Below are 17,215 nucleotides of genomic sequence, written 5' to 3'. Positions count from 1 at the left end.
AGCCTCTGGAGTTCAGGAAACCCCATTTGGGAACTCAGCTGCTTTTGTCAGAGTGATCACAATCCAGACGTCCTAGAACAGAGCCTGAATTGGTTCTCTTGCCACCCTCTCTTATGGATTTAATTTGCGAGTAGTTTGTCCTCTCGGGAATTTGCCTCTCTTATGACTGCTATCCCTGAACTCTGTTCTTTGCTAATGTAAGCCTCCCCCCCCCCCCCCAGTATATATAGCAGTCAGCTGCTTCTTTGGTTTATTGAAAAGTATTTAGAGGGCTTATGGGAATGACCAAATATTCTTGGTATTTCAGAGATACGTGTGATTTTATGCCCCGATGTTTGGTACCCATTGGATTAGGAAAAATGATATGTTGACAAGATGGACATCCTCATAATCTCATCTCTGTCTATATTCTAAACGGTACTTGTTAATTTCTCTGCTTCACACTTAGCTCTAAACGTTTTTGAGCTTGAAAAGCTGAAAGCTTACCAAAAATAAACCAGGTTGCTCAGAAGTATTACAGAAACGAAGAGTGTTTCCTTCAGCTTTTTCGGATAATCTGGGTATTGCTTCAGTGAGAAAAGCGTAATTGAGTCAGTTAATGAAGCCTTCAGCTGAGGGTGCGGTGGTGGGGCGGCAGGCTTTATTGCTAGTGCCATGATTGCCTGCCCTAGTTGAGTTATGCCCTGGGGGCCCGTGGGTGAGATCAGTATCTGTCCTCTTCTTTTTTTTTTTTTAAAGATTTTATTTATTTATTTGACAGACAGAGATCACAAGTAGACAGAGCAGCAGGCAGAGAGAAAGAGGGAAGCAGGCTCCCTGCCAAGCAGAGAGCCGGATGCAAGGCTTGATCTGAGGACCCTGAGATCATGACCCGAGCCGAAGTCAGAGGCTTAACGCACTGAGCCACCCAGGCACCCCTGTCATTTTTATCTTCAAGGACAGAATTTTTGTAGATTTCATGTTAATACAGCAGTACCTCTAGCCCTCAGGAATCCTAGAATTTCAGAATTTTAGAACAGAAGAGAAGACATATTCCATTGAGGTCACAGAACATGTGGCCCCCTTGAGGCCAGTTTGTGTCCTCCTGGCCCAGCAGGGTGCCTCTCCTGCACTTTGTTTTATCCCTGATTTCCCTTTATCCTCCTGAAGTAGCCTGTGATTTTTTTACTTGCACCCAATGCTTAAAACTAGTCATTTCACTTGGGACAGAAGGTTTGTGATGATTTTTCTATCAGATGAGGCTTCTTTCCCGAGGAAGCCCTCTGTACCCCTGCAGGCTTGTTGATAGGCCCCTTCTCTGGACTGGCTTCTCACAACCTGGGCGCCGTGGTTGGTTGCTTCTCGGGGGTCACCTGTCAGTGTGTACACTCCTTGAAGCAGGGGACTGTGGGTTTTTTTTTTTTTTTTATCTTGTTTCTTAAATTCCCAACTCTGAATTGTAGATGTGCTGTCGTGACATTTTTGTCTCCATAAAGATGGATCTTGGTAATCCTGGAAGGTTTGCAGTCATCATGGTAAAAGTAATTTTTGAATGATAGTGTCATCTTCATAGAAATCCCAGCTTTCTGCTTCTATAATCATAAAGCCAGCCAATAGGAGTTGGTACGTTGGCTTGTAACAGTTGAAGTTAGTATGGCCAAAAAGCTTATTTGAGAAAAAGAAAACAAAACAAAACTCTCTAGCATCCCTGCTGCTAGTCAGAAACACTCAGCATCTCAACTCTGTTAAGTTTTTGAAGATACTTGGTAGGGGCCAGTCCTGAATCCCATTGTTTCAGGCTTTGAGGAGTAACTCATCTTCTGTTGCCCCCATCGAGGCCTCCTTGCTTTATCAAATTGGCCTAATTTTGAGCTGAAACAATGAAAAAGTCCAGCTGCCCCCTTCTGATGTTAGTGATCCTTGTGGCCACCAGCGAGGTGGTCTGGGCAATGCCACGAAATCTCTTTGGCCCGATCAGACAGCCTTGCAGGACCTGGCTCCCACCTGGCTTGTCTTGTCGCCCCTCAACACTCCCCACACACCCCTTATGTTCCAGCCGCAGCAGACCGCATGCTCTCACACAAGTAAGTTCTGCTGATTTTTCACACTGTCCTAGTCTGGTTAGTAACCTCTGGATAGAACTCTCTGCTGTCTTCTTCCTTTGCGCACAATTCCAGACGTGCAGTTGACTGGCATTGGGAGTCTACATTGTAGACTGAATTGGGAGTAAGGAGAGGGGCACTCTTCCAATCCCTAGCGTGAGCAGCCGCGCAGATGGAAACCCTCCTACTGAAGTGGGGAAGACTGCAGTAGAGCAGAGTGTGTCGGGGCATCAAGGGTTTGGAAGGAAATGTGTTCAGTTCAGGGGCCTCTGAGATAGCCAGGTAAGCGAGGTGGGAAGTCGAATTGTATATATGGATTTGTAGCTCAGAGAGGTTCCAAATTGAGGAATTTTATTTTGTAGTTGTCATTATATTTGAAGTGAAGTGGAGGAGCTCTCCAAGAAAGAGGGTATGGAGAATGTGATGGACCCCAAGGAGCCAGCAAATTTAGAAAGGAAACGGGAAACAGGCCATAAAGGGGCCAAGGGATATGAGAAAAGGTAGTCAGAACAGGTAGAAGGAAAATCAAGAGTGTCCAAAGCAGAGAATTCAAGGATGAGAAGGGAGGTCACCTGGGATTTACTGGCTTGTAGGGAAGTTATTGGTAACCTTACTTAGTAAGGTGTCCTAGAATAATCGGGGACACTCTGAAGAGTGAGTGGGAGGGAGAGCGTGGTTGGTGACCAGGTGGAACAACAGTTCCTTCCAAAGCATGGTTCTAAAGAATAATGAAGAGGTAGGACTCATTCTCTCCCCACTGGAGGGGGAGGGGTGGTGGGTTCAGAAGAGTGAAGTGTAAGTGAGTCCAAGAGCAGGCTGACTTGCTTTCCTGTATTGTTGCTTTGACTGTGGTTTTTGTTTTTTAAGATGGATGGTATGAGGGCTCTTCGTCGTCGTCTTCTTCTTCTTCTTCTACTCATAGGCAGAATCCAGTAGAAGTGCCAGGGGATAGTACCATCTTATAGTTGGCTCACAATTGATGGTGGATACTATTCTGTAGTCACAAATAACTGACATTTATATATTAGCCTCTTTTCTCCTATGAATTTATATTTGAAATAGAAGAGGAAAAAAGCTTGCTTTTTTAAAAAAGTTCATCCATTTTAGTCTTAAATCCCTGAAGACAGGTCAATAGTATAAAGATGGTTTTTTTTTGTTTGGTTGGTTTTTTGTTTTTGGAAAGTGCTTGATTATTCAGTAGGAATCCTGTTCTATGCATAAATGACAGATACGTACATTGAGCATTTTCCTGCACGAAGTCCTTGCTAGGTTGGTGTCTTTTTTTTTTTTTTTAAGATTTTATTTATTTATTTGACAGATCACAAGTAGGCAGAGAGGCAGGCAGAGAGAGGAGAGAGGAGGAGGCAGGCTCCCTGCTGAGCAGAGAGCCTGATGTGGGGTTCCATCCTAGGACCCTGGGATCATGACCTGAGCTGAAAGCAGAGGCTTTAAGCCCCTGAGCCACCCAAGTGCCCTGTAGGTTGGTATCTTCTAATATGACTGAATTTTAGTATCAGCAAGAGAGGGAGGTAAATTTGAATAGAAAAGCTAATTAAGCAGTCATGTAGTTGGGAGATGGAGATTTTACAATGCTACTTCTAAAAGTGGAAAAGATGAGGAGAAATTGACTTTTTTTCTTCTATGGAATAGAAAATTAGAGGTGAAAAGGAACAAAGGCATGACCAGTTTTTATAGGTGAAACAAACTGGGGATTGGGATTGTGACTTTATTCGTACCTGCGTGGATCCCCTTGGAAGCTCATCACTATTTCTTAATTTCTTAGTCATTTACTAAATCTCTCCCTGGGAGAGGCATTTACTAAATCTCTCCCTGCGAGAGGCATGAATATAGTGCCAGTTTCTTAAAAAATGGAGGATTCCTCTTGCCCCCTTACTGGAATACTCAAAGAAAGTCTTGACTTCAACTTTTAGGCTTCAGAGTTTCCAGAAGTCTAAGCCTTTGTTTTTTAGTTGAGGTAGAACCCAGCTGATAATGTAAACTTAGTTTCAAGAAAGGGCAGAGTTTAAGCCAAAACATTATGTGTTGTCTCTGTTTAGAATTACAAGCAATGGTGTTCGCTTCTAGTAACTGAAATCATTGACAGCTCTGTTTAATCCGAAGTGAATATATGAGAAGAAGAGGGAACGTTGAACAGCAGTAGAGTTTAGTGAGCTGCAAAGGGAGGTGTGCGACTTTAAGTGGCAAAGGTCATCCAGGAAAGCGAGGAATGAGCATAAGAAGAGCCAAACAAGGGGCGCCTGGGTTGCTCAGTGGTTAAAGCCTCTGCCTTCAGCTCAGGTCATGATCCCAGAGTCCTGGGATCAAGCCTCACATCGGGATCTCTGCTCAGCGGGGAGCCTGCTTCCTCCTCCTCTCTCTCTCTGCCTACCTCTCTGCCTACTTGTGATCTGTCTGTCAAATAAATAAAAATCTTAAAAAAAAAAAGCCAAACAAACAAAAACAAGGCAGTGCAAATATCCTACAAATGTGCTTTAAGAAAATGTTTTGGCATTTGGGTACAAGACTAGAAGTGTCCACTCTAAAATTATGAAAATAATGAGTTAAAGCTAAAAGTGCTATATTTAGATGCTTACGTTTTTAATTGTTTGCCATTTAAAAATCAGTTCCTCACTCGCTTGTATCGGCGCATGGGTAGGGAAGAAGACCTAAACCTTTTGGAAACTGGATTTACCGATGTAGTCTGTCGATGCTCATTACCTCTAGGTACAGTATGACGCCCTTTCAGATATGTGGAGTTACGTATGGATTCTCTTGAGACTCCAGAATGAAGAAGCCTTACATTTTTAAGGTTTATTGCTCTACCATCTCTCAGCCACCATGAAAGCTTTATTTTATTACAATTAGTCAAGAAACGGCAATGATTTTCATTCATTATATTATGCATGTAGTGCTGGGGAAAATAATATGCTTCGGAAATATTTGACAAGTGCATTGGTGTTTATTCAAGGTTTGAGGTTCTGTGACTTATGTTATCTATGACAGGTAAGGTATCATATGGCATGTTTGTGGGTAGAAAATAATGGTAGGTTATTTTATTTATATAGTTGATAGGTGGTTGCTGGGTTCTCTTTTGCATTTTTATTCGGCTTTTGTAGAGTGGGCAGTCTGCCTTAGGGACAAGTCATGAAATCAAAGAGAAAAGCAGGTCGCAGAATGGTTTCATGACAGCATAATAACACTGACACTCAATATTGGGATGTTTTTGTACTGATCTTTCTCTTTTAGTTTATGTTTATTTATTAATTAAGGTCCTGTGTTTAGAAAGATTCCTGTTTTAACATGCATTGGACAGCGTTTTAAAGTTTGGAGTGCACGGAAACGTCCATCCCAGGGAAGTCTGTACTAAAACCACATTTGTGTAAAAACTTCTAATGTTTACAAAGACAAGGAGACTGAAAGAAGGTCATGAAAGAGGTGGGAGACTTCTGTAAGAAGACAAACCGTGAGAAGATCTCGAGTTTGGGGTCTTCCACTCCCTTCCCCACACCCACCGCACTCAGTCATCACTAATTTCCAGGCTGAACCCCTTGTTTCATGGAAGAGGAAACAGGAGGCCAAAGAAATTGTCTGTCATCCACCCTAACACATGACAACTCATTTGCTGCTGATTTTTTTCACGTATTAGAGCTATAAAGATTGTACAGAGATTTTAAAGTGAAATGAACTAAAATGTTCATATTTTGAGATGTGATTCTGGTTTTGCTTCAGTAACCATTTTGACATCTAATTATTAAGTTAGAGCTATTTGCCGAAACACAGATGATAGGAAATCTCAAATATGATACTCATAGAAAATATGAGATATCGAAGGTAGCCAACATTTTAAAAAATATGATTTCTATGCAAGAACTGCCCTTTGGGAAAGAAAATTAAACAGTTTTTAAAGGTTTTATTTATTCATTAGAGAGAGAGAGAGACAGAGGGAGAAGTAGGCTCCCCATGGAACAGGGAGCCCAACCTGGGATTCCCAGGACCCTGGGATCATGACCTGAGCTGAAGGCAGACACCCAACTGACTGAGCCACCCAGGGGCCCTTAAGCATCTTTTAAAAATGTACTTTTTTTTAATTAGTCATTTGCATTTTATTTTTTTATTTTATGATTTCATGACTCTTTGGGTACTCTTAACAGAGATTCTCTAAACCACTTAAATATTTTCTTTTTGAGTTTTTGGAAAACCCGTTGACCTGCTGGTAAAAGCATTAGCATGTGATCAGACCAAGGGAGATTTCAGCTCTGAAAGTTGTAACTGAGTTCTCTTTTCCATTAAATATAGAAAAGCCTACTTTTTCTCACTTGAGAGATTTTACAAAGCTTAAAGACTATAAGGAACAGTTATTACACATTCATGTATATAGGTGGATATGATGATAATGGGGTTGTTTTATTCTTCAAATAATTATTCAAATACCTACGATGGTCCAGGTACTGTGTTGCTACTGGCACCACATGTAGAGTAGCTATGTAAAAAGGGAATGCCTCTCTCAAGCTGACACTTGAGGAATGGGGAGTTGGCCACTTGAAGAGCACAGGAAAGAATGTTCTCACAGAGAATACCATGTCTAAAAAACCTAGAGGCAGAAAATCTTGCTGGGCTTTGCCAACTAAATGGAGATCATGTGGCCAGACCATTGTGGGAGAGACGGGTAGGCACTGCCACTGGGCATGGATCCGGTGTTGAGGCCTAGGCTTGTGCTGGAAGGCCATGGCAATTAAGAGTTTGGATTTTTCTTCAAACACATTGGGAAGCTATTAACATGAGTGCTATGACTAGATTTATGTTTTATTAAGATCAGAATAGAAATGGGCAGGAATAGACAGGGAAGAGGAGGTTTATTAGGGAGTTCAGGAAAGAAATGATAGCTTGCATGTTGGCAGGGGACCAAGTCAAGATATAGTTTGGAAATCTATATTTTTATATAGGTATTTGCGTATGTATGTGCAAAATTATATATTTTGCAAAACTTTACATCCTATATTAGAGAAAGTAAGGAAAAGAAAATCTCAGGGCTGATTTCTGGAATTCTGACTTAAAGGAATGGCATTGCCATTTAGTGCAGTGAGGAAGGAGAGGGAAGAGAGGAACGGACTTGGGAGAGAAAAATCTAGAGGTACTTGTGAGCTGTCAGTGAGGAATGTCAAGTGGGCAGTTGGGTTTTAAACCTCAGAACAGAGGTTCAGACCAGAGGTATGAGTCTATAAGCACTTGGCTTCTGGAGGTATTTAAAGCCCTGGGAAAGCATAGCATTAGCTGGGAGAAAATACCAAGTGAGAAGAGGAGAGAGCCTGAACGGAGTTTTCCAGGAGATTCCCACTTGTTGAGGCTGGATAAGAAGTAGTCTATAAAAGAGAATGAGGAGGTATAGCCTGAGAGATAGGAGAAAAACTGGGCGGTGTGGTGTGTTATGAACCCCAGGGGAGGGAAACCTGCTGACAAGGAAATTCTCATCACCTGGGCCGGGGCTGCTAATAGGTGAAATGAGATGAGGACAGAAAAGTGTGTGTGGTCCGTGGCGCTGTTCACCTCAGTGGGGGTCAGACTGGAGTCCTTGCAGGGAGAGGGGAAGGGAGGAAGTAGAAGACAGTGAGGTCAACAAACATTTTTTTATTATTTTTATTAACTTATAAAGTATTATTTGCCCCCATGGGTGCAGATCTTTGAATCGTCAGGCTTACACACTTCACAGCACTCACCACAGCACATACCCTCCCCAATGTCCATCACCCAGCCACCCTATCTCTCCCCCTCCCAGCAACCTTCAGTTTGTTTTGTGAGATTAACATCTCTTACGGTTTGTCTCTCTCTCTCTATCCCATCTTGTTTCATTTTTGCCGTCCCTACCCCACAAACTCCCCTCTCTGCCTCTCAGATTCCTCATATCAGGGAGATCATATGATAATTGTATTTCTCTGATTGACTTATTTCACTTCGCATAATACCCTCTAGTTCCATCCACGTTGTTGCAAATGGCAAGATTTCATTTCTTTTGATGGCTGCATAGTATTCCATTGTACATATATACCTCATCTTTATCCATTCATCTGTTGATGGACATCTAGGTTCTTTCCATAGTTTGGCTATTGTGGACATTGCTGTTATAAACATTTGGGTGCACATGTCCCTTTCTCCAGCTTCTTTAAGTGTAGGGTTAGGTTGTGTACTTGAGACCTTTCTTGTTTCTTGAGAAAGTCTTGTATTGCTATATACATTCCACTCAGGACCACCTTTGCTGTGTTCCACAGATTTTGAACTGTTGTGTTTTCATTTTCATTTATTTCCATGAATTTTTTCAATTCTTTAATTTCCTGGTTGACCCATTCATTCTTTAGTAGGATACTCTTTAGCCTCCATGTATTTGAGTTCTTTCCCACTTTCCTCTTGTGGTTGAGTTCTAGCTTCAGAGCATTGTGGTCTGAAAATATGCAGGGAATGATCCCAATTTTTTGGTACCAGTTGAGACCTGATTTGTGACCCAGGATGTGATCTATTCTGGAAAATGTTCCACGTGCCCTAGAGAAGAATGTATATTCTCTTGCTTTGCAGTGGAATGTTCTGAATATATCTGTGATGCCCATCTGGTCCAGTGTGTCATTTAAGCCTTTTATTTCCTTGCTGATCTTTTGCTTGGATGATCTGTCCATTTATAATGAGGGTGGTGTTAAAGTCCCCTACTATTATTGTATTATTGTCGATATGTTTCTTTGATTTTGTTATTAATTGGTTTATATAGTTGGCTGCTCCCATGTTAGGGGCATAGATATTTAAAATTGTTAGATCTTCTTGTTGGGCAGACCCTTTGAGTATGATATAGTGTCCTTCCTCATTTCTTATTGTTGTCTTTGGCTTAAAATCTAATTTATCTCATACAAGGATCGTCACTCCAGCTTTCTTTTGATGTCCATTAGCAAGGTAAATTGTTTTCCACCCCCTCACTTTAAATCTGGGGGTGTCTTTGGGTCTAAAATAAGTTTCTTATAGACAGCATATTGATGACTTTTGATTTTTTATCCATTCTGATACCCTGTGTCTTTTGATTGGGGCATTTAGCCCATTTACATTCAGGGTAACTATTGAGAGAGATTAATTTAGTGCCATTGTATTGCCTGTAAGGGGACTGTTACTGTGTATTGTCTCTTTTCCTTTGCGGTCTACTACTTTTAGGCTTTCTCTTTAGGACCCCTTTCAGTATTTCTATAGGGCTAGTTTGGTGTTTGCAAATTCTTTTAATTTTTTGTTTGTCCTGGAAGCTTTTTAATCTCTCTTTTTAATTTTTTTTCTCTCTTATTTTCAGTGATAGCCTAGCTGGATATAGTATTCTTGGCTGCATATTTTTCTCAATAAGTGCTCTGACTATATCATGCCAGTTCTTTCTGGCCTGCATGGTCTCTGTGGATAAGTCTGCTGCCAATCTAATATTTCTACCATTGTATGTTATAGACTTCTTGTCCTGAGCTGCTTTCAGGATTTTCTCTTTGTCACTAAGAATTGTAAGTTTTACTATTAGATAATGGGGTGTGGACCTATTTTTATTGATTTTGAGGGGGGTTATCTCGGCCTCCTAGATTTTGATGCTTGTTCCCTTTACCGTACTAAATTTCTACTATAATTTGCTCCAGTATACTCCAATATTATTATTATTCTGGAATCCCAATTATTCTAATACTGTTTCATCTTACGGTATCGCTTCTCCCTCAAATTCTCCCCTTGTGGTCCAGTAGTAGTTTGTCTCTCTTTTGCTCAGCTTCTTTATTCTCCATCATTTGCTCTTCTATATTTCAACAAATTTTTTTGAGAAGCTGTAAGTGGAAAGCAGAGAAATATGGTCTAGCTGATGGAGAATGTGAGATGGACGGAAGGCTATTTGTTTTAAGGAGATGGGAACCCTTAGAGCATGACTATATTTTGGTAGAATTTTATTCTGGAGAATATGTATTAGATTGGCCCTGAGAAAGCATAGTGAGGTTCAAGGAAGACAAATGAATTTCTGGAACAGTCCAGAGCAGTTGAGCTGTGCTCCGTGAGTTCATCCAGGGGCCCAGGTTGGAAGGGGTGGCCTTGGCATCCTTCTGAATTTGAGGCCTCCATGACTGAATCTGTGGTGAGCAGGTAGATCAGTTTTTGCCTAGCCAATGAGGAAAGGAAACCTTGGGCATGTGCCCTTGCCTTTATGAAGATGACCTAAACACTGCAAACATATTCTCTCTTTTCTCATTGGTCCAGATCTCATCACCTGACCTCAACTTGCTATGGTCTCAAGCTGGGTGAAGGAATGCCAGCTTAAACAATGTTTAATTACAATAAGGAAGATGGAGAAAATGTATTGTCCTTGGGGTGAGGAGAGGGGTTGGATTAAAATATATTTACTTCTGATTTGGAGCACCTGGGTGGCTCAGTTGCTTAAGTGACTGCCTTTGGCTCAGGTCATGATTTCAAGGTCCTGGGACCAAGTCCTGCATCAGGCTCCCTGTTCAGTGGGGAACCTGCTTCTCCCTCTTCTACTCTCCTGGCTTATGCTGTCTCTGTTAAATAAGTAAAATCTTAAAAAAAAAAAAAAAAAAAAAAAAAACCTTAAAAACATATTTATTTCTGTTTCTAAGCCATAGGCAGTGCTTGACTTACATTTGGCACTTAATTGAGAGTTTAGCAAATTGAATTGACTATTAAAATTTACCCTTTCCCTTCTAAAAGGTTGAATTTGATTGTAGGCTCTGGATTACACCATAATACCACCTTTCCTTCTCTCTGTTTTTTCTGTGGACTTAATGCTTTCTAGTAAAAGCATACAAAAGGGAATATAATATTTACTTTGAAGATTTGCTTAAAAATCTAAAACATAAAAGGAAAAAAGAAAATGTGTTCATTTTATTTGGATCACTATCTTGTTCAGTGTTTGGTCTTGATATTTACATATGCTTTGGGCAACTGAGCACATGCCAAGTTGCTATGTCTTTTAGTCAACAGAAAGGATGACTGGTGATTGTAAATAGGATTGTAGGTTGGAAACATGGATGTAGCATTTAGCTTATGACATAGATTGGTATTTGTATGCTCCCTCTTCTTGAAGTTATTAAACATTCTCCAGCCCGTGTTGCGAAAACAGAACTAAATGGTGATTTTGCTATGGAGTAGTATTTTGCATAATTCCGTATTATACTAACGGGTGTATCATTTGCTTAGAGTGTTACACTAGCCCTTTTTTCCTGATATTTTTACCATAAAATTAGGAAGGGAAATCATATGACAGTCTGGGATATTTGTTTTTGAAATAGCTATCATCTACCTAAGATAAGAAATGACTTAAAATGACATGGTAGCCACCGGCACGGCTCCTGTCTTGCTGTTTTTGGCAAAAAACTGCTATAAGCATAGTGGCATGCCCATTAAGAGGGGGAGGAAGGAGCCCCCAGGAAGTAAGTTCTTTGGTTATGGTTAGGTTCCATTCCCTCATTTGACACATGTGGAAACTAAGGCACAAAATACTGAAGTGTCTTGACTAGCAAACTATTACAAGATGGTGGTTCTATTTTAGAAGGTGTTTTCTGGTGTAAGAAAAGATTATTATATAATATATTAAGCTATGTCATGTGAATCCCTCATTAGCTGAGACAAACTCCTCTTTGAACTGTCAGGGGGAACAGGAGGAAGTCCGGAAGAAGCTGCAACTTTTCACTGGTGACGGAGGGAGAGGTGAGGCTCCCAGCCTCCCTGCAGCCCTGCCTAGGGCTTGTCCAGTGTGGGACCCATTCCACGTCACCAGCAAAGCCTTTGCTTTGACTTTGCCTTTGTCACTGTTCACTCAAAAAGGGCGGGCAGGATTCTGAGAAAGCAGAGGAAGGGCGCTTGCTCATGCAAGGATGGTGGGTTTCAGGGGTTCCAGAGGCAGAGCAGGGGCTCTGGGTAGAGATAGGAAGGGAGAGGGAAAGAGAAAATGATTTCTGTTATTAGATTATCCTTCCCAGATGGAGATCCAGCTGATGCAGAAGATTCATTGCTCTGAAATTAAATGTGTCTAAGATATATAGTCATCTACATATTTGACTGGCCATCTGTGGCAAAAATCTAATAGGAGTAAAACCTGGGATTCTTAAAAATAAGTGTTGACTTCTAGTTAAATGTTGATTTTTTTGAACTATCTTTGCGGTAAATGGACATTGTCTGTTAGGGTTGTGCAGTATGAAGGATCCTGTTGGATTGCGTGTATGTTTCCCTTTTTTGACTGTGGTCCTGTGTAGCCCTTCCCCGTAGCATCCTGGTTTTGTGCCTAGTTTTTGTGAAGGTAATTACACCAACTGATGGGACCTTGACATTTTTTGTTTGCAGAACAATCAACCATGACGACCGAATCTGGCTCAGACTCGGAATCCAAGCCGGAGCAGGAGGCCGAGCCCCAGGAGGCGGCGGGGGCGCAGGGGCACGCAGGGGCGCCGCAGGGGCCGGGGCCCGAACCCAGCGGCGAGGAGCAGCACCAGGCCCTAGAGCAGTTCCAGGCCGCGGCACACAGCACCCCCGTGAGGAAGGAGGTGAGCCCCAGGACCCAGGCTGCCAACCTGGTCCCTCGCACCTGCTGGCATCACCCAGAAAACCACTTCAGGAATGTTTACTGACCTTTGCTAGGGTCTGGGCTGACCTTGGTCTCCTAGCACTAGGGGGAACTATGAGGGGTCATCTGTTTTCCCCTTCTGGCCCCAGACAGATGGGAATTTATGCTGTTTTAAGACTTTCAGTGAATGACATTCCACAACCTTGCTTGGTAACGCCTTCATTTGATTAAAGCACTTAAACCCACACTGAAATCTCGGTGGCAGGTTATTGGTTTTATCTGGGAAGGTTAGACACCACGCCAATGGCTTTAAATAGCCTCCTAATTTTTATTCAGGCTGGAGTTTGAGTTCTTTTAATTCTTCCCAGGGGTCACTCTGATCCTGATGTTGCCAGCTACTTCGAGTGAATGTTCAGGTGGGTCTCCTTTCCCTCCCTCAGGTGCGTGTGTGTTCAACTCTATAATTGAGTCATAGTTCAGTTGTCACAGGTAATGTGACTATTTCTTTTAGAAGCTTTCATACCAAATAGTGTGGCCTATACTTGGGCTTTGAATGAATCCATATTTAAAGTATTTTGGCTTGAAACTTCAAACCTGAAATGAACATGTGTCAGGGTATCCACTCATGCTATGGTAAGCAAATCTGGGAGTCCCTGCAAATGATTGCCCTTTTTCTAAGTTGGAAGTATATGTGTCAAGCTAGAAATTACAGAAGACCTTGAGAGAAGAGACACGAAATCAGCATGTTAATGAAATTCTTTGGAAGGCACAACACAGTATTATAACATCAAACTACGTTTACAACCTGATTATTTCTTTTCTCCCCGGTATTTATGTTCTGCTTTGAAGCAGTATTCAAAATAACATTTATTTTCATGTTCTGTAGATAGATGCTGTGTCTGATCTAAAATGTTTCACGATGGGGAGCTGAAGGTCATCCTTCCAACTTATTAAACAAAATCTAAGGAGCCATTGTTGTCATCACGGTTTTCCTTTACCTTTTCTTTCATTCATTCATTCATTCATTCATTCATTCATTTTTTGAGATATGGGGATGGTGGTGTTTTGATTGTTTTTAAACCTTCAGAAACTTACAATTACTAGGCTGGGTATTTTTTCCTCCCCGTTCTTTCCTCTTAACTCTGAAATGAAATAATGTGAGAGTGGGAGATAATTGTTCAGAAGAAAGAATTTCTGGGCCAAGACGTGATGTGATACATGTATTTTATTTTCTGTATTTATTTTCAGATGTCTGAAACAAAATGAGAGAAATGATACTAAAGCACTTTGAGGGGAAGGTAGCTGGCTGAGGAGTCAGGAGGACCAGTGACTCCTGCCTCTTCCCCGGGTATTTTAGTTACCTCAGAGATCTCAGAGAACGCAATCAGCCTCTGAGCCTCCGCTTCCTCGTTCACAAGATGAAGGGATCAGAAAAGACTGTTTTCTCAGATTTTTCTGCTCTGGGCTTCTTTGATTCATACTAGGATCCCAGTTATGCTGGAGGTGAAGTACGTTTTGGTAGTCCATGACGATGAAAGCATGGGCTTGGCCAGATTTGAATTCCAGGCTATCGTTTTATGGGGAATTGTGGAGACTGTGCCCTTGCCCTTTTCTCTCCCATGTGTAAATGAGGGTGAGGAGACCTGGATGTCTGCCTCCCAGAGCTGTCATGAGGATTCCATGAAACAGAGGAGTTGCCAGAAGCATTGATACTGATATTTTAAAATTGTAATGAATTATATATGACCGTAGTGGATGTTTCATTTGAGGTCCTTGGTCTCCTCAAGCTGTTGAAAATAGATGCGTGAGAGGCGCAGTGATGGGGTTTGTGCTTTAAGCGTTTTTGGAAACAACACCTCCCTTTGAGTGCTGGTGGTTTCAGGGGTGCCTGGAGTTGACCTAAAATGAGCCCAGAAAGCTTTGTCTCATACAGATTTTATTAGAGGAAAAATGAAATTTCATCTTCCCCAATACAGAGTAAAAGTTGATTCCAGGTAGTGAGGTTTAAATAAAAACATAGCTTCTGTTGACTTTGCCTGGGATGAGATGAAAATGTGAATTAAAAGTGCAGAAATCTTGGCACGCCTGGATGGCACAGTTGATAAAATATCTGACTCTTGGTTTCAGCTCAGGTCGTGCTCTTAAGGTCCTGAGATCGAGCCCCCCCTCCCCAAGTCTTGGAGCTTAAGATTCTCTTTCTCCTTCTCCTTCTGCCCTTCCCAACTCATTCTCTCTCTCTAATATAAATAAACCTTTAAAAAAGTGCTAAAGTCTTATGTAAGTTAGAAGCACTTAGCAAATATATGATATAAAATTCCAAGGTTTTGTGGTACCTGGGTAGTTCAGGTAATCAGCCGACTCTAGATTTCGGCTCAGGTCATGGATTGTGAGATTGAGCTCTGTGTCTAGTTCTGTCCTCGGCAGGGAATCTGTTTGAGATTCTCTTTCTCCTTCTGCCCCTCCCCCCAAGCTTGTTCTTCCTTGCTCTAAGTAAAATAAAGAAATCTTAAGGAAAAAAAAAAATTCCAAGGTTACCAAACTTCTTCAACTAGCTTAAGGCCAAAATTGTTTGACTTTTTTGCAGCACTATTTTAATACTTGGATATGAAAGACTAATAGTCACCCCCTCCCCCCAAAAAAAGTTGGACCAAGTTGGTAGAGCAGGTTTTCTTTTATTTACTTGTTTTAGCTACCTCTAGCCTTCTCAACGATTCTGGCCTTTGAAGTTGTTTTTTCAGTTCTTTTCATGGTCTCTTCACTCAGCAAATTGGTCTTTTTATTCTAAAGAACTTCACACAACTTTGCTCTGAATTCCTCTATGAAGTAGTGGAGGAAGGGACTGTTTTTATAATCCAAAGGGAAAAACCAGATAGAAAATGCCTTTATGAGCACAGAAATCCATACCTAAAATCCAAAATAAATATATACCAGAAGATAATTTTGTGATTAGAGCATCATAAAATTGTAGTCACTAATAAGAAAAAAAAGTTGAAGTGAGAAACCTAAGTAAATGTTTATTGTCAAAATCATGTACTTTTTAGCTACTAGGAGGATAGTATGTTTATGAGAGAAGAAAATTCAAGCTCACTCAAGGGGCATAAATTGAATTTCACAACATATCTTTCTTTGGTCTGTCAGTGTTCATTTGCAGACTAGTGAAAATGATAGTCTGGCCCATGAGTTGAATTTGCACATTAATACCAATGGTGTTTATTTAATAGAAGAAAGTATTGTATGGTGACAGATGCTAGCTACACTTGTGGTGAGCACAACATAATGCATAGGGTGTTTAATCACTATTTTGGACAAGTGACACTATGTGTAATGTTGTGTCAATTGTACTTAATGTAATACGTGTATGTAAACAGACATAGATTAAAGAAGGAGGTGACACTGTCTCTGCACAGAGAGATTTCCAGGCGTATTTATTGATTCAAGGGAGAATTTAACTATTCCTTAGGACATCGTCTGCCAATTCTTAGTTTTCTAGCCTGGGCTCCATTGCTGTGCTTTGAAAGCAGATTAAAGCTTTTGGACAGATTTGATCTGCTCTTACACTGGCTCATTACAGTGACGGGGGAAACGGACAAAGGAGGATTACTTTGTGATGAATTTCAGTGCTGCTGGCTTCATTGAATTGATTTAGAGCAGAATCAGATATTTTAATAGTTGTAACATTACTGAGAAGATTAATACTTGTAGCTCTCTAGGCCTTAAAGTTGATCAGATATCTTCTATGTATATGGAGTGATGTGGGTCATAGAATATAGAAGGATCCAGTGAATGAAGGAAATAGAGTGCAGTGGATAAAATTTAAATGATTTAAAGACGGTGCTGGCTAATAGTGCCTTTTTAAAAAGTCAAGAGTCCATTTGTATCCCCCTTTGCTTAGTGAAGTGTTGATGGCACTTGCTAACTCTGTGTTTCTAAATTAAACCCTCAAGTCAAACTGAAATGAAGCCCCACTGGTAGATTTAAATGGCAAAAGTTATGTAGGTGAAAGCATTAGCATGATAAATATCCGTGTATACGTAAATGTCCATTCACAGTCTCCTGATCTAGACCTCTCCTCCTTAGGAAAGTCTATGTCTACAGGGTTCTGCTCTTGCCTGAGCAATGCAGTGTTTATTTCCTGTCTTGCAGTGAACTCTGTTCGTTGTTTGCTCTTCACAGGTCACTGACAAGGAACGGGAGTTCGCTGCCGGGGCTGCGAAACAGCTAGAGTATCAGCAACTGGAAGACGATAAACTTTCTCAAAAGTCATCTAGCAGTAAGCTATCTCGATCTCCATTAAAGATTGTCAAAAAGCCTAAAAGCATGCAGTGCAAAGTGATACTTCTAGATGGGTCAGAATACACCTGTGATGTGGAGGTAAGTGCATATTTAAATTTTTGGGGGGGCGGGGGGGGGTCCAAATATTGAGAACTGGAGAGTGTTGGTATAAGACATAGAAGATGCATTCTTGTTTTCAGAACCCTGGAAAGTTATTCAGTCCGTTTTTCAATACAAAATTCTTCCCAGAGTCTCTAATAGGAAATCAAATTACTGAAAGAACTTATAACGTCTATGAAAT

The 17,215-nt window shown here is 41.1% G+C and overlaps 1 protein-coding gene across 25 annotated transcripts in view; it reads left to right on the top strand.

The window, feature by feature from the left end:
- EPB41L3 (erythrocyte membrane protein band 4.1 like 3) overlaps positions 1-17,215 on the top strand; it is a 178,152-nt gene that overhangs the window by 76,035 nt on the left and 84,902 nt on the right. For all 25 annotated transcript variants that reach the window (XM_059140635.1, XM_059140639.1, XM_059140641.1 and 22 more), the window contains 2 exons: positions 12,423-12,622; positions 16,816-17,013. In XM_059140635.1, coding sequence (XP_058996618.1) covers positions 12,434-12,622; positions 16,816-17,013 — 387 coding nt within the window. In that variant the 5' untranslated portion in view covers positions 12,423-12,433. Of the gene's footprint in view, positions 1-12,422; positions 12,623-16,815; positions 17,014-17,215 lie in introns of those variants that run through there.

This window comes from Mustela lutreola, chromosome 11 (genome assembly GCF_030435805.1).
Source record: "Mustela lutreola isolate mMusLut2 chromosome 11, mMusLut2.pri, whole genome shotgun sequence".
Taxonomy (NCBI): domain Eukaryota; kingdom Metazoa; phylum Chordata; class Mammalia; order Carnivora; family Mustelidae; genus Mustela; species Mustela lutreola.
The sequence above is the reverse complement of the archived record's forward strand: the minus strand, read 5'-3'. Positions and strand labels throughout refer to the sequence as shown.